Here is a 24883-nt window from a genome sequence, read left to right on the forward strand (position 1 = left end):
GATCAGCATATATTTTGAGAAACGAAAAGAACAAGTTACTTATCTTCGCTAACGCTCTTTCTGGTGGATATTATAGTTAACCTCAGATTACTCGCCTTGTGAATACCTCCAGGTGCTACACTGGATCCGAAAACTCAAAAGGTTGTGCTCTTGCACCAATAGGTGGTGCCATGCAGCCAGCCTCTAATGTCATTCCATTCAGGAACCAATGAACTGAGCCACCTACCAGGGCACCCAAGTGTGCTGACAACAGTTTGTTTCATAAGCATGTCCGCGCATTCAAACGCAGAGCCCCAAATTAGATTACACTCAGTGTTCATATTCCTAAATTGGGACCTTTTTAGATTGAAAAGGAGATCATATTAGAGAATAGGTCAAACAGGGCAGTGAAGAATATGCGGTTAGGTAGAGTAACCATCAGAAGGAACATTACCGAAGGTAGGTAACTTGTTCTTCTGATGGATAAGTTGAACCACAGATTCCTCATCTTGTAAACAGATACCAAAGCAGGACCACCCAAAGTAGTGGGTCTGTGGAATGGCTCAGATCAAAATATCCTGCAGGACTGAAAGAACAAAATGCCCTTTCCATCGGACCCAGGTGTCAAGGCAGTAGGGTTTTGCTAAAGTGTTCACAAATGCGGATATCGCTGGCTGACTGATATCCAGGACAGGCACTCAGAGTGCCAACGCACAGGTAGCAGCCTTGGTCCAGGTGAATGAGCCCTCAGGCCTTCTGGAGGTTACGCCTGAGCCAATCTGTAGTAGATCTTAATACAGATTAATATCAATCGGAAGATGACCCTAGCCTGTAGTACCATGCCCTTCTTTGCACCAAAGAGCCCCATAAAGAGCTGATCATTCACCCGATGTTCCTTGGTACCATTGATGTAGAAGCTCAGCACTTACTTGGAGTCCAAGCCATGGAGTCTCTTTTGATGGAGGAGGTGGCGCAAAGAAGGTCTGAAGAGTGATGGCTTCTCAGGAGTGAAAAGGCATCACCACTGCTCAACTCGGATTACAGTTTATCCGGAAAAAAGGTAGTGTAAGGATGCTGGACTAAGAGGACTTGCAGCTCACTCACAAGACGTGCCAATGTTATTACAACTAGATTACTAGAATGACTGTTTTCAAGGTGAAATGGACAGCTGTGCATTAGCTTGAACTGAGACACCTAAAGAGACTGAAGACAAAATTTGAGTCCCACTGTGGCAACACAAAGGGCTATAGCTGAAATATATGCTGCAAACCTTTTTGAAAATATTTTTTTAACAGGAAATTGGAACAAAGACAGATTGTATGGTAAATGTAAAAAGGCCAACTGGGCTGACAAATAACCTTTAACAGTGCCCACATCAAGACATTGCTGAGCGAAAGACAGAACAAACTGCAATTCATTCAACACTTTGGCCTCCAATGGGGTCCCTCTGACCAGTGCCGCACCAAGCCACATTCTTGCCCCAGCATACGCCGATTTTATAGATGGAAGCCTGGCTGCCAGGATCACATGAACGACTTCAGGAGGAAGGGCGAAGAAGATCAACTACAGCTGCTTAATTTCCACACATGAAGGCAGAAGTTGTGCAGGCCTCGGTGCAAGACCATGCCCTGTTGTGGCGGCAGAAAATCCTCCCAAAGAAGCCCAGAGGTTAGTGATACCACACTCTCCTGGAACAATACAGAAACACTAGGAAGACTTGGGCCCAGCCATTCTGATCTTTAGAACTAGGGCCAGGAGAGGTTGCAGCGGGGAGACGTACAGGAGTCCTGTGCTCCACTGCATGTGAAATGAGTCACTGAGGGAGAAACCTTTTTGTACGGCCAGCGTGCAAAAGTATTGACACGGAGTGTTCTAAGCCTTTGTGAAGAGATCAAGCCAGTTTCTCCCCATTGCTGCACCCACTTTGTGTGTAACTGCTAGTCGTGTTACTCTAGGAATGGGCAGCTGAGCTTGTCAGACTGGCATTCAAAGATTGTGCCAGCTGGCATACCTCCAGGAATATGTCCTGATGGCTCAGCCCCTTTCAGAGGCAAAGAACATTGTGGCACGGGATTGAAGACCTCCACCATGCCCTGCTTACTGCCATACCAGTTGGCAGAAAGACCGTTTGAAAGGTGAGAAAGGTGCAATAGACAGCTTCGCATTGGCTTGAAAGGGGTACACAAGATGAAACTGAGGATCACATTCCAGTCTCACCATTATTTCACACAGGGCTTTTACAGAATCATAGAATGCATACCTTTTAGAAAATTATCACAGTAGATTTGATCAAGGATGGCTGGTCCATTAAATGTAAAAAGGCTTAAAGGGTCGACAACTTTGTTGATGGTGTGGTCTGTGAGAACCTGAACTAGCCTGCCTTTGATGGCCTGCAGGAAGGCATTCAACACCAAGCATATTGCCAACCGCTCGAACAGATTTATGTGGAGGCAGATTCCGCTAGAGAGGAGTCCTCCGATTTCCACCTCGTCCAGATGGTATCCTCAACTAAGTAGTGATGTGTCCGTCACCCCAGTCAAATCTGGTTGGAGTAAGGAGTGGGGTCTCCCGCTGTTGCAGTCAAGCAGCCACCACTGTAGATCTTTTGCAGTCTCCTCGAACATCTAGATGAAATAACACTAGCTCCCCTCGACTGGGTCCATTAAGACTTTAGATCCGATTGCAGACCCCGCATATGTCAACAGGCATGTTTGGCAAGCAGGATGCAGGCCCAAAAGTGCCTTGTAACCAAGATTGCCCTGATAAAAAGGGGAGCCTGTCCGAAGGAGTCTGGTGTGACTTGAACTGGTTACAGAAAGGGGATGACAAAATAGGCTAGCAGGTCAAGACACCCCAGAGCTATCCTGAGACCCAGGAAATATGCTGAAATATCAGGATCACTGAACAAATGTCCTGGAATCAATGATCCAAAGTAAAGGCCCAAAAGCTCATCACATCCAAGATGGTTCTCATAAAGGACAGCCTCTCTGACTTTGGCAGGTTCATTGAGAAACCAAACTATATCAACTTTGTGAATACCCGAGGGGCACTGGTGAGGCCGAAAAGTAGCAAGGCAAATTAAAAAAAGCTTGTGGTCCACCATGAACTACAGGTAGTGCCTGTGGACCTGCATAACAAGAATGTGATAGCAGGCGTCCAGCAGGTCCAAAGCCAACAACCAGTCTCTGTGACCCAAAGTAGAAAGAACGTGAGAGCGCGATAATCTGGAATTTGTCCTTGCGCAGGAAGGTGTTGAGAGGCAAAGATTAAAAATAGGGCTAAGGTCTCCGGTTTTTTTTGGCATGAGGAAGTAGATGGAATACCATCCAATTCCTAATTCCAAATACCCTCTCAGTGAGATCTTTGGCTTTAAAAGCCTGTGTTGGACCTATGTCCTAGGGGTAGCTTGGCTCAGGTCAACAGGCTTACATCTCCACTTGGCCTTTCATGCTTGCATCCTACCCAGCTCGCAATCTTGCGCAGCACCACTCCAAAGAAAGGACACTACACCGATCAAACTTTAAAGATTACTCCAGGACTTTATCTCATTAACATCAGGTGTTCACTTTGACATTACAACATGAAACATTCCATTTCGTTTTCCTTTGAACGTTCCTCTAACTCTTAAGGCGCAACTGGCCCTTACAGATCAACATTAACTTTTCCTCTAATGTTTTTAAAATTTGACACACAGTTGCATTTCAGTTTAGCATTTCCAAGTAATACTTGACAACATTTTACATGAAAAAATTACTTCAAACTTGGCATATCATTAACACTCTCTATGTGGGTTACGCATAGCGCCTGGACTCTCTAATAGCCACCCACTCTCATAACTATCTTGTCTTCAACAACTAGCTGATTTTCCTCAGACACTGACGAGTCCAAGACCAGGCGGCTGGCAGTTGCGTAGGGACAAATATGCAGTCTCGGGATAGGTTCGCTATCACCCAGTGAATTCCCTACTGCAGTACTCCCCCAACCCCTCACTGAACACCAAAACTCAGGTTGTGGTTTGACCCACTTAGGCACAATAAGCTCTACTTCCTCTGCTGCCCTTACACGTGGAATTAGGACCAACAGTCTTTATTTCTTTAATCTGGGCCCTCGTTTCTCCACCACCCAACACTCGGGTTTACCTGGGTATGTCTGTTCATTCATGCGGACACTCTGTGCCTCGATGTCCGCTCTTTTCCCTCCCCCTGATTGTCAGCCCCACTTACAGAGTCTCGAACTCCTCTTCTCCTGTCGACAGGCGTCGAGAACCCACCTCCTTCAGGGAGGCGGAGCTCGCTGGGTCGGTGAAGTCCCCACAGAGGGAAAATGCGAACGAGGCTCCACTGACCACCCGCCTTCCACCAGGGCTACCTTTCAAGGGGGGCTCCTCTTCGGTTGGGACCCACTTTGGCAGGGCTTCAATCCCTCACTTTTACCCCTGCTGGCTCCGTCACTCTCCTCAGATCGGGTTTCCTGGCCACTTCCCTACTGCATCCTTGGCTCCGGGCTCCCGCAGCTGTCAGAACAGCGCGACTTACGGGGGCGCGGCCTCCGCCTCGATTGAATCCGCCCTCTGATGACAACGGCGGAGGGCGGCGCTACTGCTGCGGCCCTGCTCATGTGACACGAGAGATCGGCTTTAAAACCGGAATCGCCCTGCACTCTCACACCAGGGGACTCTCCTCAGCGGCCTCACGCGAAGCCGGACAGCGCCTCAGAGGGTTCCGATCTCTTCGCCTCCCAGCCGCTCCGAAGTCCACGCAGCACTCCCCGACAGCCGCAGCCAGATTATCAGCCCTGGGGCGCAGCGGTGAGTACTATGAAAAGGGAATGCTGGCAATGTTGCTGTCAAGGACGCCGGACCCACATCACAGCTGGTAGAACAGTCAGCCGATCATTATAGATGGAGCTAAGTCCCCTTTTCAGACGCCAGGGACAGTGGCAATCACTAGGGCCAGCTGGTCGGGGGCTCCCACGTTAGCTATGGGGGACAGGTGGTTCCTGTTGGCTTCTCTCTCCGGGATCCCAATCTGCCAGGATTCTGACCTCCGTGGGGCTTCCCAGGAAAACGTCCTTACCCCCAGACTTGGACCGCACTCAGGGACCGGTCAGAAGGTTGGGGGTGGAATCAGCTGAATTGGAAGTCACGCAGACCCATGAACCTGTCACTTCCCTATCTAGTGCCGCCACCTCCCCACCCAGGTGCCTTACTCCTGACTAACTGGCTGCCCAGCTCTAATCTAAAATGGCCGCCCTCCTGTCACCTCTATTTATCACCTTGGGCCTGACTTGCCAGAGGGGTCCAGAAGGTTCCGGAACCTCCCATGGCAGTCATGGTCCAGGTGCTGAGGTGACAGTTGGTGCCACCATTTTGTGAATCTCACCTCCCTTCTCTAGTTTTCCTCAGCGGAGCACCTTGCGCCTCCCCCTCAGGTAGTGAGGGTGAAGCGGCCAGAACCTCTAAATCAGCACCCAAAAAGTTTGGTAGACAGAAAAAATGAGAAGGGGAAAAGGGACAAAAATAATAAAAATGATGAGGGAACTGCCAAAGGGCTGACAGGTCTAACACGCGTCCCCCCCAGCTGAAAATGGGGAGAGCTACCCAACCCCTTGGGAGTCCTCTTCACTAAGGCGGAAATACCTGGATAGACCGTCAGCATTGGCGTGGTCCACTCCTGGGCGATGTTCCACCCTAAAGTCCATTCCCTGTAGGGAAATGGACCACCTCAACAGCTTGGGATTCTCACCCCTCATTTGCATCAGCCACCTGAGGGGCCGGTGGTCTGTCTGAACCAGGAAGTGCGAGCCAAACAGGTATGGCCGCAGCTTCTTCAGAGCCCACACCACCGCAAAAGCCTCCCTCTCAATTGCACTCCACCTCTGTTCCCAGGGGAGTAGTCTCCTAGACAGGAAAACCACCGGTTGGTCTAGACCCTCGTCATTAAGTTGCGACAGCACTGACCCTATACCGTGCTCCGACGCATCTGTCTGGACGATGAACTCCTTTGCGAAGTCAGGGGCCCTGAGAACAGGTGCCGCACACATGGCCTTTTTCAAGGTGTCAAAGGCTTGTTGACATCCCTCGGTCCAGATTACCCGTCGAGGGTGCTTTTTTAGAAGTGAGCTCAGTCAAGGGGGCCACGATAGTACCGTATCCCTTGACAAAGCGTCTGTAGTAACCAGTGAGGCCCAAGAAGGCCCGGACCTCTGTCTGAGTCTTGGGGGGCTCCCAGGCCATGATGGTTTCGATCTTGGCCTGGAGGGGTTGCACCTTACCCCGACCCACCAAGTGACCGAGGTACACTACCGACCCCTGCCCGATCTGGCACTTACTGGCTTTGATCGTCAGACCTGCCTGCTGCAAAGCCTGAAGAATGGGCTGGAGGTGACACAGATGGTCCTCCCAGCTGCGGCTGAAGACAGCGATGTCATCCAGGTACGCAACTGAAAAGGCTTCCATTCCAGAGAGGACCTGGTTCACCAATCGCTGGAACGTAGCAGGGGCGTTCTTGAGCCCAAAGGGCATCACACAGAACTGGTAGTGACCCTCAGGTGTGGAGAAGGCTGACCTTTCCTTGGCTCCATCCGTCAGGGAAATCTGCCAGTACCCGGATGTAAGGTCAAAGGTACTGAGATATTGGGCAGCTCCCAACCGGTCAATGAGCTCATCCGCCCTCGGGATAGGATGAGCATCTGTCTTTGTCACCGAATTCAGTCCCCTGTAATCCACACAGAACCGGAGTTCTGGGGTAATGCCCGGTGGGGCAGCTTTGGGTACCAGTACCACCGGACTGGACCAGGGATTACTTGAAGGCTCGATCACTCCTAGCTCTAGCATCTTGGTAACTTCTCCATGGATGCTAGCCTTCACTTTATCCGACAGTCGGTAGGACTTGGACTTCACAGGTGGGCTGTCCCCTGTGTCCACATCATGGGTACACAGATGAGTCCTCCCCGGGATAAGTGAGAACAAGGTCGCAAACTGCTCCAGTACCTGGCAACAGTCCTTCCGTTGTTCCGGAGTTAGGGACGGTGAAAGGATCACTCCCTCCACCGACCCATCCTTCTCTTGGGACGCAAACAGATCGGGAAGAGGTTCACTTTCCTCTTCCTCTGACCCATCAGTCACCATCATTAACGTGACCTCGGGTCTCTCTTGGTGAGGCTTGAGGTGGTTGACATGGAGCACCCGATGGGGCTGCCTGGGGGTCTTAAGATCTACCACGTAGGTAACCTTGCCCTTCTTCTCAACCACTTCAAAGGGGCCCGACCAGCGATCCTGGAGGGCGCTAAGCTCTCCATCACCCACACCTTCTGGCCAGGCTCCAGCTCCACCGGGTGAGCGTTTCGGTCATACCATACCTTCATGACCGTTTGGCTGGCTTCTAGGTTTTCAGAAGCTTGCTTCCACAACCTAGCCATTTGGCTACGAAAGGCCAGCATGTAGCTCACCACATCCGGGGGAAGTTTTCTGGGAGTCTTTTCCCATCCATCTTTCACCAGGCTGAGGGGTCCACGCACAGGGTGCCCGTACAACAGCTCAAAGGGGCTGAAGCCCACTCCCTTCTGTGGTACCTCCCTGTAAGAAAACAGCAAACAAGGTAGGAGGACGTCCCATTTCCTCCGCAGGCTCTCGGGCAGACTCCGGATCATGCCCTTTAAGGTCTTGTTAAACCTCTCCACCAGACCATTGGTCTGGGGGTGGTAGGGAGTGGAGAACCGGTAAGTGACTCCACACTCTTTCCACATAGCCCGCATATAGGCCGACATGAAGTTGCTACCTCTGTCCGACACCACTTCCTTGGGGAATCCCATCCGGGTAAAAATTCCCATAAGGGCCCGTGCCACCGCAGGTGCAGTAATGGTCCTCAGAGGGATAGCCTCTGGGTACCGTGTGGCATGATCCACCAGAACCAGGATAAACCTGTGACCGGCAGACGTTGGTGGATCCAATGGCCCGACAATGTCGATGCCCACCCTTTCAAAGGGGATGCCAACGACAGGCAGTGGTTCCAGGGGAGCCTTCAGCTTCACCCCTGTTTTCCCACTAGCTTGGCAGGTTACACACGTCCTACAAAAAGTATCGGACGTAACCCTCATCTGAGGCCAGTAGAAATGAGGGACAAGTCGAGCAAAGGTCTTATCTTGTCCCAAGTGTCTTGCCAAGGGTATTTCGTGAGCCAGTCCCAATAGGAAGGCTCGGTAACGCTGGGGAACCACCAAGGCCCGTGATGAACCATGCACCGGAGCCTTGGGTTCGCTATAAAGGAGACCATCTTCCCAGTATATGTGGAAGTTCCCCGAATCGTTACCCGCTGCCTGGGCTTCGGCCTGCCGCCGTAAGCCCTCAAAGGTAGGGCACTCCTTCTGGGCCCGACAAAACTCTTCCCTAGTAGGTCCTCCCTCCACCTGCCAATCTGCAGGGGTCGGTAAGCCCTCCAGGGAAGTTACATCCCCCTCCGTAGACTCCGGGACCACTTCAGTTGCCCCATCCACCTTTGGAGGGTCAGATGCCAGGGCAGGCTTTCCTCGTCCCCGTTTACCCTTTCCGGCAGCCGGCTGGGCCTTTGTCCCAGGCTCCAACCTCTGTGAATCCCCTCTTCGGGCAGTCTCGGACCGAGTGTTGGCACACGTCCACTCAGGGGTCCCCAACATTTCCATGTGGGCCCTGAACTCAACCTCCTTCCACGCCGAGTGTTCAAGGTCGTTCCCCAACAGGCAGTCGACCGGCATGGCAGGGCTTATCGCAACTCGTAGAGGACCCGCAACCCCTCCCCACTCAAAGGGAATCTGGGCCACCGGATAGTGACCCTCTCGGTTGTCAGCCATCACAACCGGGTGGACTACATTGGGAACCACCTGCTCTGGGGACACCAGCTGACTCCTTACCATAGTCATGCTGGCTCCTGTGTCCCTCAGAGCCTCCACCCTCTGGGCATTGATGGTGACCCATTGCCTGTACTTAGTAGTATTCGAGGGCACCTGGGTCTTAGGAACCATCTCACAATCCCCTAAGGACACTAAGGTTAGCCCTGCCCACTCACCTCCCTTATCTAGGGGCAACTCCTCCACGAGCACTACACTCACCACCCCAGGGGTCTTTCCTCCAATGGGAGGGTGTGGTCTCTTGGGACACTTGGCATCCCCCTTATAGTGCCCAACCTCACCACACTCATAACATCGGACAACCCTAGGCTGCTGACCACGGTCAGGATAAGAGGGTTTGTGGGGGCCAACCTTAGGAGGGAATCCTACTCCCCTCCCTTGTGAACTCTTTTGGGGGCCTTTAGAGAACTCCCTCTTTTTGTCTCCCCCCTCTTTCTTCTGGAGGGTGCCCTGTCCAGCCCCCTGGAAATTCCCTCCAGTCCCTTTTGAGGATACCCGGGTACTCGCCCAGATATCCGCCTCCTCTGTAAGCTTCCTGGGATTAGTTAGCTTGCTGTCTACCAGGTGCTGACGCAGCTCCGGAAAACTTTTCTCGAAAAATTTAAAATTAAATTAAATTATACAGTCCCTCATAGTCCTTGACCTCACTGCCCTGCACCCAGCCCTCTAAGGCCTTCTTGGCATAGTCCAAGAAGTCCACCCAATTCTGGGTGGCCAACTTTTGACTGCCCCGAAACCTCTGCCTGAATTTTTCAGGGGTCAGCCCAAATTTCCTCACTAGGGCTACCTTCATGATGGGGTACCTGGTCTGGTCTGGCTGTTCTAGTGCTAACAAGGCATCCCTCCCCACCGGAGGCATATACCTATATAGGCCACCCCCCCCACTGAGTTTCGGGGACCCCATGGGCTCTTAGAGAGACCTCATAGGCAGCCAGCCATTTTACAATGTCATCCCCCGACACCATAGTTGGCGACTACATCTTTGGGCAGGTAGGGCCTGGACTCTCTCTGGATTTCTCTCGGTATGCTGCCACCATCAGGACTGCTGGGGGTTCCAAGTTGAAGGGCTTTGAGCTCTAACTCCTTTAAATGGAGCTCATGGAGAAACCTCCTCTCCTCCCTCTCCTTTTCCAACCGGGCCAGATCCATTCTGAACTGCCTCTCCTCCCTCCGGTCAACTAGATCAGCAGAGGACAGGCTCCCCCCTGAAGCGCTACTACCCACTCTTGATGGGGCCCTGGACCCGACGTCCATATTGCCGCTCCCAGGGGGAAAAAGGACTTCCGGTTCTTCCAGGGGGTCTAGTCCTGGTTCCTCCTCCCGTTTCCCGCTAGGGTGGGCCATAACCCAGGCTCTTAAGCTTGCTTGGAGCTCTGTTTTCTTCGCCCCCTGCTTACAGAATACCTCCCTCTGCTGGCAGAATTCCTTCAATTGGGCCACCGTATATTCCTCCAGCCTACCCAATTCGAATTCCATCCTGCCAGATGGGACCCCAACACAGTCAAAAAGAACTTTACACTGGAAGACTTTCCCAAGAAAGGAAGTATGACACAGGACAATTTTGAAAACCCCCAATCAGGAAAACAATCTGGAGAAAACTCCAGTTAAAACAATCAGGTGTAGGTGGTGATGCGCGCAAAACTGCTTCTAAGCGGTTGCAAGCACTGAATAAGGATCCCACCGCTGAGCACCAACTTGTTGGACCTATGTCCTAGGGGTAGCTTGGCTCAGGTCAACAGGCTTACATCTCCACTTGGCCTTTCATGCTTGCATCCTACCCAGCTCGCAATCTTGCGCAGCACCACTCCAAAGAAAGGACACTACACCGATCAAACTTTAAAGATTACTCCAGGACTTTATCTCATTAACATCAGGTGTTCACTTTGACATTACAACATGAAACATTCCATTTCGTTTTCCTTTGAACGTTCCTCTAACTCTTAAGGCGCAACTGGCCCTTACAGATCAACATTAACTTTTCCTCTAATGTTTTTAAAATTTGACACACAGTTACATTTCAGTTTAGCATTTCCAAGTAATACTTGACAACATTTTACATGAAAAAATTACTTCAAACTTGGCATATCATTAACACTCTCTATGTGGGTTACGCATAGCGCCTGGACTCTCTAATAGCCACCCACTCTCATAACTATCTGGTCTTCAACAACTAGCTGATTTTCCTCAGACACTGACGAGTCCAAGACCAGGCGGCTGGCAGTTGCGTAGGGACAAATATGCAGTCTTGGGATAGGTTCGCTATCACCCAGTGAATTCCCTACTGCAGTTCTCCCCAACCCCTCACTGAACACTAAAACTCAGGTTGTGGTTTGACCCACTTAGGCACAATAAGCTCTACTTCCTCTGCTGCCCTTACACGTGGAATTAGGATGTCATGTTCACGGCGTCTGCCGTCTTCCCCGCTAACACACACAGAAACGGCCGAGGGACTCACTTCCGGCTGGAAGGTGAGTCACGGTCTAGTCTTTTGCCAGGCATAGCGGTTCACGGAAGCACTTCCGGGGGAAACGCTTAAACATCGCGTTTCCCGCCGGCTCCGTGCTTCGGATTCCTCTGGATGTGTAGAACGACGCGAGACGCTGATCCTGTTGAACGGAAGACTTCAGAAGCGGTCTGGTGCTTTCCGGACTGGAGCGCTGCTGGTGATCTTCGTTGTCTCACTGGAGAACAGTCAAGGTACATTCGTTCTCACTAACTGTGGAGTCATCGTAACGCGGTTGCGTTGTGAGTGGCCAGGGGTTTTGTCCGCGCAGGAGCGCTTAGGGTTATTTTGATTTTTACCGCGCAGGAGCGCTTTAGGGTTCTTTTTGGGATTAATCCGCGCTGGAGCGCTTTATGGTGATTTGTTCTGTCCGCGCAGGAGCGCTTAGGGTTATTTTGATTTTGACCACGCAGGAGCGCTTTATGGTTCTTTTTGGGTTTAGTCCGCGCTGGAGCGCTTTATGGTGATTTGTTCTGTCCGCGCAGGAGCGCTTGTTCGTTCTTCTTGGTTTTCAACATTTGCCTTCCAGGGATGCCAGTATTTTGTTGTGTCCAAATTCGTCCTACATACGCGCAGGAGCGCTATCCTTTGAGTTCATGAGAGCCTAGCACTGACACCACTTCCCTGTATGGACCTTCCTTGGAGCTGTACTGTTCAGGATCCCGTGGTCTGCTGCCCACTGGTGAGTCTCCAGGTTTGGGGACAGGGCTTTTCTGTGTGTGTTTTGCGTATCTTGTATTAAGCGGGAGTTTGGGTCCTTCACTGATCTGGGTCTTATTTGTCTTCCAGTTGGCTCCGAGATACCCTTCACCTCAATCCCCTGCTTTCTTTCTGGCTCCCTTCCCTGCGTCCATCTCATCCCTGCTGGGTTCTACTGTCCACGAGGGTCAGGTGGGTACAGGGGCGGGCGCTCTTGTCGTCTCTGCGGACTTGCTTCACAAGCAGAGGTAAGCATTGTGGGGCACCCGACATAGGACCAACAGTCTTTATTTCTTTAATCTGGGCCCTCGTTTCTCCACCACCCAACACTCGGGTTTACCTGGGTATGTCTGTTCATTCATGCGGACACTGTGCCTCGATGTCCGCTCTTTTCCCTCCCCCTGATTGTCAGCCCCACTTACAGAGTCTCGAACTCCTCTTCTCCTGTCGACAGGCGTCGAGAACCCACCTCCTTCAGGGAGGCCTGAGCTCGCTGGGTCGGTGAAGTCCCCACAGAGGGAAAATGCGAACGAGGCTCCACTGACCACCCGCCTTCCACCAGGGCTACCTTTCAAGGGGGGCTCCTCTTCGGTTGGGACCCCCTTTGGCAGGGCTTCAATCCCTCACTTTTACCCCTGCTGGCTCCGTCACTCTCCTCAGATCGGGTTTCCTGGCCACTTCCCTACTGCATCCACGGCTCCGGGCTCCCGCAGCTGTCAGAACAGCGCGACTTACGGGGGCGCGGCCTCCGCCTCGATTGAATCCGCCCTCTGATGACAACGGCGGAGGGCGGCGCTACTGCTGCGGCCCCGCTCATGTGACACGAGAGATCGGCTTCAAAACCGGAATCGCCCTGCACTCTCACACCAGGGGACTCTCCTCAGCGGCCTCACGCGAAGCCGGACAGCGCCTCAGAGGGTTCCGATCTCTTCGCCTCCCAGCCGCTCCGAAGTCCACGCAGCACTCCCCGACAGCCGCAGCCAGATTATCAGCCCTGGGGCGCAGCGGTGAGTACTGTGAAAAGGGAATGCTGGCAATGTTGCTGTCAAGGACGCCGGACCCACATCACAGCTGGTAGAACAGTCAGCCGATCATTATAGATGGAGCTAAGTCCCCTTTTCAGACGCCAGGGACAGTGGCAATCACTAGGGCCAGCTGGTCGGGGGCTCCCACGTTAGCCATGGGGGACAGGTGGTTCCTGTTGGCTTCTCTCTCCGGGATCCCAATCTGCCAGGATTCTGACCTCCGTGGGGCTTCCCAGGAAAACGTCCTTACCCCCAGACTTGGGCCGCACTCAGGGACCGGTCAGAAGGTTGGGGGTGGAATCAGCTGAATTGGAAGTCACGCAGACCCATGAACCTGTCACTTCCCTATCCAGTGCCGCCACCTCCCCACACAGGTGCCTTACTCCTGACTAACTGGCTGCCCAGCTCTAATCTAAAATGGCCGCCCTCCTGTCACCTCTATTTATCACCTTGGGCCTGACTTGCCAGAAGGGTCCAGAAGGTTCCGGAACCTCCCATGGCAGTCATGGTCCAGGTGCTGAGGTGACAGTTGGTGCCACCATTTTGTGAATCTCACCTCCCTTCTCTAGTTTTCCTCAGCGGAGCACCTTGCGCCTCCCCCTCAGGTAGTGAGGGTGAAGCGCCCAGAACCTCTAAATCAGCACCCAAAAAGTTTGGTAGACAGAAAAAATGAGAAAGGGGAAAAGGGACAAAAATAAAAATGATGAGGGAACTGCCAAAGGGCTGACAGGTCTAACAGCCTGTAATTTCTTGTGCAAAATGAACAGATGGACCTCTGAGAGCTGTTCAGAAGTAGGTGGCAAATGCAGCAGGTCAAAAAGTTATGTCAGGGCGCAGCCCTGCTGGACAATTTGGAGCACACACCTGCTGGATGTAATGCATTGTCACCCTGGAAGGAAGTAGCTCACCCTGCCTCCTACCGGATGGCTGTGTGCTACTAACGGTGCACTGAAGGTTTTGAGGATGTTGCCTGATGGGAAGAGATTTGGGACATATACGAGGCCCCGGTTGGGCCTGGTAGTGGTCGGTTGGGTCCACAGCCCGACCTCGAAAAGACTAGAATTCTTGGTATGCGGGCTGTGTGCCCACTTCCAGCAATACACCAAGCCCTGGCGTATCCCCAGAAAGGGAGAGACTGGTGGAGGGATTGCTGGTTTCAAAAGGCCCAAGGAGAGAGCTCTGGCTCGGCTCTCCTTAAAACACTCCAGGGCTGAGTCTGCCTTTTCATCAAACAGGGGAGTACTATTGAAGGTAATGTTCATTAAGGATGCCCCCTGAGAAGCCTGTGGATCTCATCTATGTCCCAATAGCACTTCATAAACAATCCATGGTATCTGAATGGTTTTGGCCATGGAAGCCCTTAAGTCTTCCGGGACCAACCAAACCCCAAAGTGCATGGGTGTATTGTTGAAGACAGCTGGCGTTAATAGGCTTCAATGTAAGGCAGGCAGAGGAGAACATTCCCTTGCCAAACGTTGGAACTCTGTCAGGAGCCGTCGTCGAAACAACTTTTGGGTTCACTCTGCTGGTGGACACTTGCTAATGCATCAGTATGTAACCTCATGTAAGGCATGCAACCTGGGAAAAATCTAGTAGACAAGATCCACTGGATTACCTACAACCTGGCCACCATCCATGGTACACAGACAATAGGTCTCACTAAACGTGCACTTTAGTCAGGAGGGCAACCACAATTGTATTGTTTGAAAAACACCTTCAAAAAGATGAATAATATTTTTGTAAAGCAATACTGAATACAAAACAAGTAGTTCAGCTTTTTACCCAATACTTAGATGGAGTCCAACAGATGGTGATTCCAGACAGAAGACTTTTTTTTTTGTGAACAGCTAATAGTGATATATCACTTAATATAACTAAGAACGATCTCAGCTACTGTGTCTAAGTTACTTAAACGCTTCATTCCTAAATCTTATGCAGGTGAAGAGCCATGTTCTTCCTGCACCTGTTCCAGTACACTGACAACACTACAATTGAAGGCACGCCATGTATAGTTATGTACAGGGGGCCATATACACTTTGTTATGGCTAACACTGTTTTGGACAGAATTTACTACAGACAGTGAATACTATTTCAAATTCAGTGTTTCTACTGTGGAGTAAAATGAAGAAACACTGCTTGTATTATAGCATTTTTGTCTGCCAACTGATAGCTATACCTCGTGTAGGTATTTACACAGTCCTTACTATCTCAGTACCTCAGTGTTGTGTATATACCCTCTCAACTGTATGATTAGAATCTCAGTGAACATATCTCTAGTTTATGCAATAGGGAGGCAATCTCATTCTGGATGCCTTGCATATGTGGTCAGCACTGTCCGAGTTTGTCCTAGCATCGTGAGTGGATCTTAATGTACACCTCTTGCATCACACGTGGAAGCTTTCTCTGAAATAGCATGAAGTGTTCAATGCAAGTCAAAGGCACTTCAAAATACGCAAATGGATCATATTAGGATGGAGGGTCATAGAGTCATATTCTGTGAATAGCCCTGCAGCATCAGCAGCCTCTAGTTCAATCTAGGAGTTTTCTGCGACCATTAGCACTACTTCGCCCCCAGTTAATGGAAATTTCCAAGAAGTGAAGTGCCGGCCGAACATTCTCCTCCTCACCTTCCTCTGGTTATCCAGCCATTGCTCTTAAACACACAATCACAGTACTCACTTTGTGCCTATTGATCACTTAAACCCCTGCAGGAGTAAGGCACACCTCTCCTATATCTGAGGGGGATCATAAGATCTCAAGAGGTCTCCAATAATTCTGTGGGTCTGTTACTTGCATCAGTATCCCAGGCCCTCAAAGGCCTTCAAGTTCATGTCGAGCGGACAGGTGAAATGCCATGAAACTCCCATGATAAGGGGCTAATACGAATGGCACCCCATCTGAGAAAAGAAGAACAGACAGGTGTCTCTTCTCTATATGCATTTATCCATATTATGGCCCCTGGAATTAGTAGACACACATAACTGTTGATATTTTACAGTAACAGGCCATTATGTGCACTCAGCAAGTAAAGGTTATGTATCAGAATGATGAAAGCTATTTTGCCAATCTCAGCAGCCATTACATAAAATCAGAGAAACATGTGAACCTAAGAAAAAAGCATTTTACATCACACATCTTATATAAAAGATAAGTCTAGTACCCAACGTACACACAGACATATAAATATATATACACACACACATACATATATATATATATACACGCATACATACATACACATACACACACATGCAAATATACTTACACACTTACTGAAAACTATGACAGGTATAGCAAAAAAGCTCATTAGTAGCCATCAGACATAAATGTAATGCTGAACACTACACACCTTGGTTTCCCTGTTCTGAAGCCAGCTGTTGAAGAGAATGTCATAGGCACTGTAGATCTCACTGGCGAAGGTGTCTTTTCTGACAGTGGGATCAGGAGCTTGGTCCAGGTTAGCCAGGTATTCCTGGATGCTCTCTGTAAAATGCTGCAATGCTGCATAAACAAAATCAAGTTAACGGCTACATTATATAACACCTGCCTAAAATGAGTGACATAATTCTGAATATGTTCATTGTAAGTGAGAAGTTTATCTGCAGTTGAGCTGTACATTACTTCACGGTTACCAGCAGACCACCATATTTTAGATTACTGCTTGTAAATGACGTTATTACTTCACTGTACATTGCTCTTTCAAAGTGTACGCCGGTCTAAAAGATCAAGCACTGAAAATGATACGAAGCCCAACTTTATTGTGATGTGCTACTGCAACTACATAAGCATTGTAGTGGAGGCGGAACTAGAGGTACACACATTGCTATGTTAGTGTTGGAAACGCCCACTCCCACACTAGAAGGGGTGGTGGTGGACTCCCCGAACACACTGTGGTAGCTTGGCTCGAGTGGTCAGGAAACAGGCGCAGTGCTAAGCATACAATATACCCATACAATAACCATGCGTGCATCCGTTCCAAAAACGACTCTACACCGTAAAAATTATGAAAATATTCTTTCTTTATCTTTTTCTCTTAGTTGCTGATTGGAAAAATAAATAGGTCAATCACAATATACAAGTTTCAATTAGTGCAGGTCAAATAAATATTGGCTGTTTGATGAAATAAATAGGGGTGATCATAAATAACAGGGCATAAATACAAGTGCAATATATACAGACAATTAAATACTTTGAGGCAATAAATACTGTACCAATAAATATTGTACACCAACAAGTCCTGTGGACCTATAAATATAGTGCAGCAATAAATAGGTAAAAACTCAATAAATACAGTATCCCCAATAAATAATTAAAAGTATACAGCCACACTCATGTAATCAGATGACACTTCAATTCTTATGGGCTGATTTGGCCCAGGCACAGCTTGTAGGGTTGTGGAAGGCTTGAGGGGGGCTACTCCCTGGCTGGGACAAGGCTGAGGCCTAAACTGAGGTAGATCAAAGGGGGGAATACCAGTGCCCTGGCTTTCTCTCTCCACACAACCTCTCTAGGTTAGTCCCAGTTCACCCCAGGCACAGTCAGGTTGGTTTCAGCACCTCCCTAGCCCCTTAGAGTAGTCTCTCGGGTCTCCACAGGGCCTTAGGCGCCCTCTACTCCACTTACTGCCCTTTTTCTGATGTTCCGACGCCGCTGGAGTCGTGTCGACGCCGTGAGGCGGTTCCGGTTCGGTCTCGGCGGCCTCGGCACAATGTCAGTTCTTTGACGACGCCGGCAGGCGGTTCCGGTCCGATGTCGGTGGCCTCGGTTCGATCTCGACCTCCGATTCGACGGCGTCGGGCAGTCTCTTCACGATGTCGACTTCGGGCGGCTCCGGTCCGATGGCGCTCTCGGCTCCGATGACGTCGGCCGGCCTGGCCTCGATGTCGACTTCCGGCGACTCCGGGGTGCGATCCTCACCCCCGACCTCCGGTGCTCCTCCACACAGGTTCCGGGCGACTCCGGAGTGCGATCCTCACTCCCGACCTCCGGTGCTCCTCTACCTCGGTCTCCGACGACTCCGGAGGGCGGACTTCACTCCTCCGATGACGCCGCTCGCTCGACCTCGGTTCACTTCCTCCTCGACCTCTGGTATTCCTCACGACCTCCGTCGGCGCCCTCTCACGACCTCAGGCGGCTCCGGGTACGACGTCTGCTACTTCAGTCAGCGCCGCTTCTCCACCTCGGGCTCCAGGTCTTAGGCTACTCGACGCCGGACTCCAGGGAAACCAGTTTCCAGGTCAGGATCTTGCTGCTTTCTTGGTTCTAAGGCCTGTTCCTGCTGTCCAGGTCCTTAGGATAAGTTTCTTCTGTCTTCTTCCCACACAGGGCTATAGGCTGGGATCCATCAGTAGGGACAAGTATCAAGGGTGGGTTTATGGACCCCACTCCAGGCACAAGTTTCCACCCCTGCTGCTTCACTCCTTCCTCCTTCACTGTTGTGCTCCTCTCTCTTCACCAGTCAGGTGCCAACTGCCAGCTCCAACTGCCAACTGCCTCTCTTATCCTCCCAACATTCTAAACGGTCTCCAACTGTCACAGAGTTCTGGAATCTCCTGGAATGTTCTGGAAGGTGCTGGTAGGTTCCAGTGGATGCTGGTGATGTCACAGGTGGCCACCATTTTGTGCTTCAGGCCCTCAGACAGAAGTTTCAGGGGTAGCTAAAATGGCTCCCTGAATCTGCAGCAACACGAAAAAGTCTGGTGGTTCCCAAAAAGGAAAAATTCAAACAGGGTTTGAGGCAAAAGTGGGACAAAATAAATAATGATGAGGAGGGACCACCCAAAGGGCTGACAGGTCTAACACGCGTCCCCCCCAGCTGAAAGTGGGGAGAGCTACCCAACCCCTTGGGAGTTCTCATCACTAAGGCGGAAATACCTTGAGAGACCGTCTGCATTGGCGTGGTCCACTCCAGGCCGATGTTCCACCTGAAAGTCCATCCCCTGTAGGGAAATAGACCACCTCAACAACTTGGGATTCTCCCCCTTCATTTGCATCAGCCAACGAAGGGGTCTGTGGTCGGTCTGAACTAGGAAGTGCGAGCCAAACAGGTATGGCCGCAACTTCTTCAGAGCCCATACCACTGCAAAGGCTTCACGCTCTATTGCACTCCACTTCTGTTCCCTGGGAAGTAGTCTCCGGGATAGGAAGACCACGGGTTGATCCAGACCCTCTTCGTTGAGTTGCGATAACACTGCCCCAATGCCATGTTCTGATGCATCTGTCTGGACAATGAACTTCTTGGAAAAGTCTGGGGCCCTTAAGACCGGGGCCTCGCACATGGCTTTCTTCAATTTCTCAAAGGCTTGCTGACAAGCCTCCGTCCAGACTACCCGTCGAGGTTGTTTCTTGGACGTGAGCTCCGTGAGAGGGGCTACGATGGTACCGTACCCCTTCACGAAGCGGCGATAATATCCCGTGAGGCCCAAAAATGCTCGGACCTCAGTCTGTGTCTTGGGGGGTTCCCAGGCCATGATGGCCTCGATCTTCGCCTGGAGGGGTTGCACCGTTCCCCTACCCACCAAGTGTCCAAGGTACACTACCGACCCCTGCCCGATCTGGCACTTGCTGGCCTTGATCGTCAATCCAGCTTGTCTCAGGGCCTGGAGAACGGCTTGCAGGTGATGCAAGTGATCCTCCCAGCTGTTACTGAAGACGGCTATGTCATCCAGATAAGCAGCAGAGAAACTCTCCATTCCGGTGAGGATCTGGTTTACCAGGCGCTGAAACGTGGCAGGTGCGTTCTTGAGCCCAAAGGGCATCACACAGAACTGGTAGTGGCCATTGGGCGTGGAGAAGGCTGACCTTTCCCTTGCTCCATCAGTCAAAGAGATCTGCCAGTACCCCGAAGTAAGGTCAAAGGTACTTAGATATTGGGCAGCTCCCAGCCGGTCAATCAATTCATCCGCCCTAGGGATCGGATGAGCATCAGTTTTTGTCACTGAATTCAGTCCCCGGTAGTCCACACAGAACCTCAGTTCTGTTTGGGCACCCGGTGGTGCAGCTTTTGGTACTAACACCACCGGACTGGACCAGGGGCTGCTAGAAGGTTCAATCACTCCTAGCTCCAGCATCTTAGTGACCTCACTATGAATGCTGGCCTTCACCTTGTCTGACATCCGGTAGATCTTGGACTTCACAGGTGGGCTGTCTCCTGTGTCCACGTCATGGACGCACAGGTGAGTCCTACCCGGGACAAGGGAGAACAACGCAGAGTACTGCCCCAGGGCCTGGCGACAGTCCTCCTGCTGTTCAGGAGTTAGAGATGGGGAGAGAATCACTCCCTCCACCGACCCATCCTTTTCCTGAGACGCAAACAGATCAGGGAGAGGCTCGCTTTCCACGTCCTCTCCTCCGTCAGTCACCATCATCAAGATGACTTCGGGCCTCTCGTGGTGGGGTTTGAGGCGGTTGGCATGCAGCACCCGCAGGGGCTGACGAGGGGTCTTCAGGTCCACCAAGTAGGTAGCCTTACCCTTCTTCTCCAACACCTCAAAGGGTCCTGACCAGCGATCCTGGAGGGCACTAAGCTCTCCTGGTTCGATCACCCACACCTTCTGGCCAGGCTCCAACTCCACCGGGTGAGCGTTGTGGTCATACCACGCCTTCATCACTGCTTGGCTGGCTTCCAAGTTGTCAGAAGCTTGCTTCCACAACTTAGCCATTTGGCTCCGGAAGGCCAGCATGTAGCTCACCACATCCTGGGGGAGCTTTCTGGGAGTTCTTTCCCATCCGTCTCTCACCAGGTTAAGAGGTCCACGTACAGGGTGCCCATACAGAAGCTCGAAGGGGCTGAAGCCCACTCCCTTCTGTGGCACTTCCCTGTAAGAAAAGAGTAGACAGGGTAGGAGGACGTCCCATTTCCTCCGCAGGCCTTCAGGCAGACTTCTGATCATGCCTTTTAAGGTTTTGTTAAACCTTTCCACCAGACCATTGGTCTGGGGGTGGTAAGGAGTTGTGAACCGGTAGGTCACTCCACACTCCTTCCACATTGCCCGCATATATGCTGACATGAAGTTGGTCCCCCTGTCAGACACAACTTCCTTGGGAAAACCCACTCGGGTAAAGATTCCCATCAGGGCCCTAGCCACAACAGGTGCTGTTATGGTCCTCAGAGGTATTGCCTCTGGGTACCGTGTGGCATGATCCACCAGAACCAGGATGAACCTGTGACCAGCTGTAGTTGGTGGATCTAATGGACCCACAATGTCGATGCCCACCCTTTCAAAGGGGGTGCTAACGACGGGAAGTGGTTCCAGGGGAGCTTTCAGCTTCACCCCTGTTTTCCCACTGGCTTGGCAAGACACACATGTCCGGCAGTAGGTATCGGACGACACTTTCATCTGAGGCCAATAAAAGTGTGGGACAAGACGGGCGAAGGTCTTGTCTTGCCCCAGGTGTCCTGCCAATGGTATCTCGTGAGCCAACTCCAGAAGGAAGGCTCGATAACGTTGAGGAACTACCAAGGCTCGTGACGATCCATGTAGGGGTGCCTTGGGTTCACTGTAGAGGAGGCCATCCTCCCAGTAAACACTGTAGTTCCCTTCAACGTTCCCTGCTGCCTGGGCTTCGGCCTGTCGCCTCAGCCCCTCAAGGGTAGGGCACTCCCTCTGGCCCTGGCAGAATTCCTCCCTGGACGGGCCTCCCTCCACGTGCCACCCGGCCGGGATGGGTAGGTCCTCCAGGTTGGTAATGTCCCCCTCCGCAGACTCCTGGTCCACCACCTCCGGTGGCCTATCCGTCCTACGGGGTGGAGACGCCGAGGCAGGCTCCTCCTGTCCTCGGTTCTTCCCTTGACTGGCAGCTGGCTGGGCCTTTGTTCCAGGCTCCAGCCGGAATGAACTCCCTCTTCGGGTAGTCGCGGACCTTGTGCTAACACAGGCCCAGTCAGGTGTACCCAGCATCTCGGTGTGAGTCCGGTATTCCACCTCCTTCCAAGCGTTGTGCTCCATGTCATTTCCCAGCAGACAATCGACTGGCACGGCAGGGCTTACGGCAACTCGAAGTGAACCTGCAACCCCCCCCCATTCAAAGGGAACCTCGGCCACGGGATAGTGGCCTGTTCTGCCGTCAGCCATCGCGGCTGGGTGGAGTACATCGGGAATTACCTGCTCTGGAGACACCAGCTGGCTACGCACCATAGTCATACTGGCCCCTGTGTCTCTCAGAGCCTCCCCTCTTTGGCCGTTGATGGTGATCCACTGCCCATACTTTGCGGTATTTGCGGGCACCTGGATCTTAGGAACCATCTCCCGTTCTCCCAGGGACACTAAAGTGACACCCGCCCACTCCCTTCCCTTAGTTAAGGGCATCTCCTCCCCGAGCACTACACTAGCTACTCCGGGGGTCTTTCCTCCAGTGGGAGGGGGTGATCGTTTCTGACACTTCGGGTCTACTTTATAGTGTCCAACGCCACCACACTCGTAGCAATGGACAACCCTTGGCTGCTGACTCTGGCCAGGATTAGGGTTTCTGGGTGGGTTAGCCTTAGAGGTGAATCCTGTTCCCTTCCCTTGGAAGTTATTTTGGGGGCCTTTGGAGAACTCCTTTTTCTTTTCCCCTCCCTCTTTCTTCTGGGGGGCGCCCTGTCCGGCCTTTTGAGTATCCCCTCCAGTCCCCCTTGTGGACACCCGGGTACTGGCCCAAATGTCCGCCTCCTCAGCAAGCTTCCGGGGGCTGGTCAGCTTGCTATCCACCAGGTGTTGCCGCAGTTCAGGGAAACATTTCTCGAGTAGGTGTTCCTTCAGTACTAGGTCAAACAGCTCCTCGTAGTTCCTTACTTCACTGCCCTGAATCCAACCTTCCAGTGCCTTCTTTGCATAGTCCAGGAAGTCCACCCAATTCTGTGTGCCCAGCTTGTGACTACCCCTGAACTTCTGTCTGTACTTTTCAGGTGTTAGTCCAAACTTTCTGATGAGCGCCAGTTTCATGGTGGGGTAGTGGGTCTGCTCATCCTCTTCGAGGGCCAATAAAGCATCCCTACCAGCTGGAGGCATGTACCTATACAATCCTCCTCCCCAATACTTCACTGGAACCCCATGGGCCCTCAACGAGACCTCATAGGCTGCTAGCCACTTGGCGATGTCGTCACCCGCCCCATAGCTAGCTACTATGTCCTTTGGCAGGTAAGGTTTGGGTTCCCTGGTGGACTCTTGGATTTGGCTGCCACCATTAGGAACAGTTGGTGCTCCAATTCTTAGGATCTGAAGCTCTATCTCTTTCAGTCTTATCTCATGAGCCATCCTCTCTTTCTCCGTCTCATGAGCCAACCTCTGTTCCTCCTTCTCCTTCTCCAGCTTTGCTAAATCCCATGTGAGCTGTCTTTTCTCTCTCCGATCTGCTAACTCCACTCTGGATAAGCCCCCGCTAGAGACAGTGCTGCCCTTCCTAGAAAGTGTCCTGGGCCCTGCTGACAGGTTCCCCACCTCAGGTTGGTACATCTCAGCCCCCTCGGGGTCAGGCTCTCCATCCCTGTCTTCCTCCTCAGCCTTGCTTTCTCGGCGTGCCTCCCCCCAAGCCCTTAAGCTGGTTTGGAGTGCACCCTTCTTTGCTCCTGGGGGACAGTACACCCCCTCCCGCTGGCAAAACTCCCTGAGTTGGGCCACAGTGTACGTTTCTAGATTCTCTAGTACAAACTCCATCTTGCCCACTCAGGTTAGAGGACAGGTTTTGTGCAGTAACAATGTAGGGTGGTACTTTTAGTAATACCTCCTCCCACCACCAGAGTAAATTTGGAAAAAACAAAAACCCACAATTAGGAAGGCCGCTGTGAGAAAACTCCCGGTGTAGGCCTATGGACTACCCACAGTTATTGTTGAGTATATGTAGGCACAGCTCTATCCCACCACTGAACACCAATTTATGTTGGAAACGCCCACTCCCACACTAGAAGGGGTGGTGGTGGACTCCCCGAACACACTGTGGTAGCTTGGCTCGAGTGGTCAGGAAACAGGCGCAGTGCTAAGCATACAATATACCCATACAATAACCATGCGTGCATCCGTTCCAAAAACGACTCTACACCGTAAAAATTATGAAAATATTCTTTCTTTATCTTTTTCTCTTAGTTGCTGATTGGAAAAATAAATAGGTCAATCACAATATACAAGTTTCAATTAGTGCAGGTCAAATAAATATTGGCTGTTTGATGAAATAAATAGGGGTGATCATAAATAACAGGGCATAAATACAAGTGCAATATATACAGACAATTAAATACGTTGAGGCAATAAATACTGTACCAATAAATATTGTACACCAACAAGTCCTGTGGACCTATAAATATAGTGCAGCAATAAATAGGTAAAAACTCAATAAATACAGTATCCCCAATAAATAATTAAAAGTATACAGCCACACTCATGTAATCAGATGACACTTCAATTCTTATGGGCTGATTTGGCCCAGGCACAGCTTGTAGGGTTGTGGAAGGCTTGAGGGGGGCTACTCCCTGGCTGGGACAAGGCTGAGGCCTAAACTGAGGTAGATCAAAGGGGGGAATACCAGTGCCCTGGCTTTCTCTCTCCACACAACCTCTCTAGGTTAGTCCCAGTTCACCCCAGGCACAGTCAGGTTGGTTTCAGCACCTCCCTAGCCCCTTAGAGTAGTCTCTCGGGTCTCCACAGGGCCTTAGGCGCCCTCTACTCCACTTACTGCCCTTTTTCTGATGTTCCGACGCCGCTGGAGTCGTGTCGACGCCGTGAGGCGGTTCCGGTTCGGTCTCGGCGGCCTCGGCACAATGTCAGTTCTTTGACGACGCCGGCAGGCGGTTCCGGTCCGATGTCGGTGGCCTCGGTT

General features: G+C 51.4%; 1 protein-coding gene across 2 annotated transcripts in view; it reads right to left on the minus strand.

The window, feature by feature from the left end:
- MROH1 (maestro heat like repeat family member 1) overlaps window positions 1–24883 on the minus strand; it is a 2508022-nt gene that overhangs the window by 2053127 nt on the left and 430012 nt on the right. For both annotated transcript variants that reach the window (XM_085604508.1, XM_085604507.1), the window contains exon 7: window positions 16440–16591. In XM_085604508.1, the coding sequence (XP_085460634.1) occupies window positions 16440–16591 (152 nt within the window). The remainder of the gene's footprint in view (window positions 1–16439; window positions 16592–24883) is intronic.

This window comes from Triturus cristatus, chromosome 5_1 (genome assembly GCF_964204655.1).
Source record: "Triturus cristatus chromosome 5_1, aTriCri1.1, whole genome shotgun sequence".
In the NCBI taxonomy this organism is placed as follows: domain Eukaryota; kingdom Metazoa; phylum Chordata; class Amphibia; order Caudata; family Salamandridae; genus Triturus; species Triturus cristatus.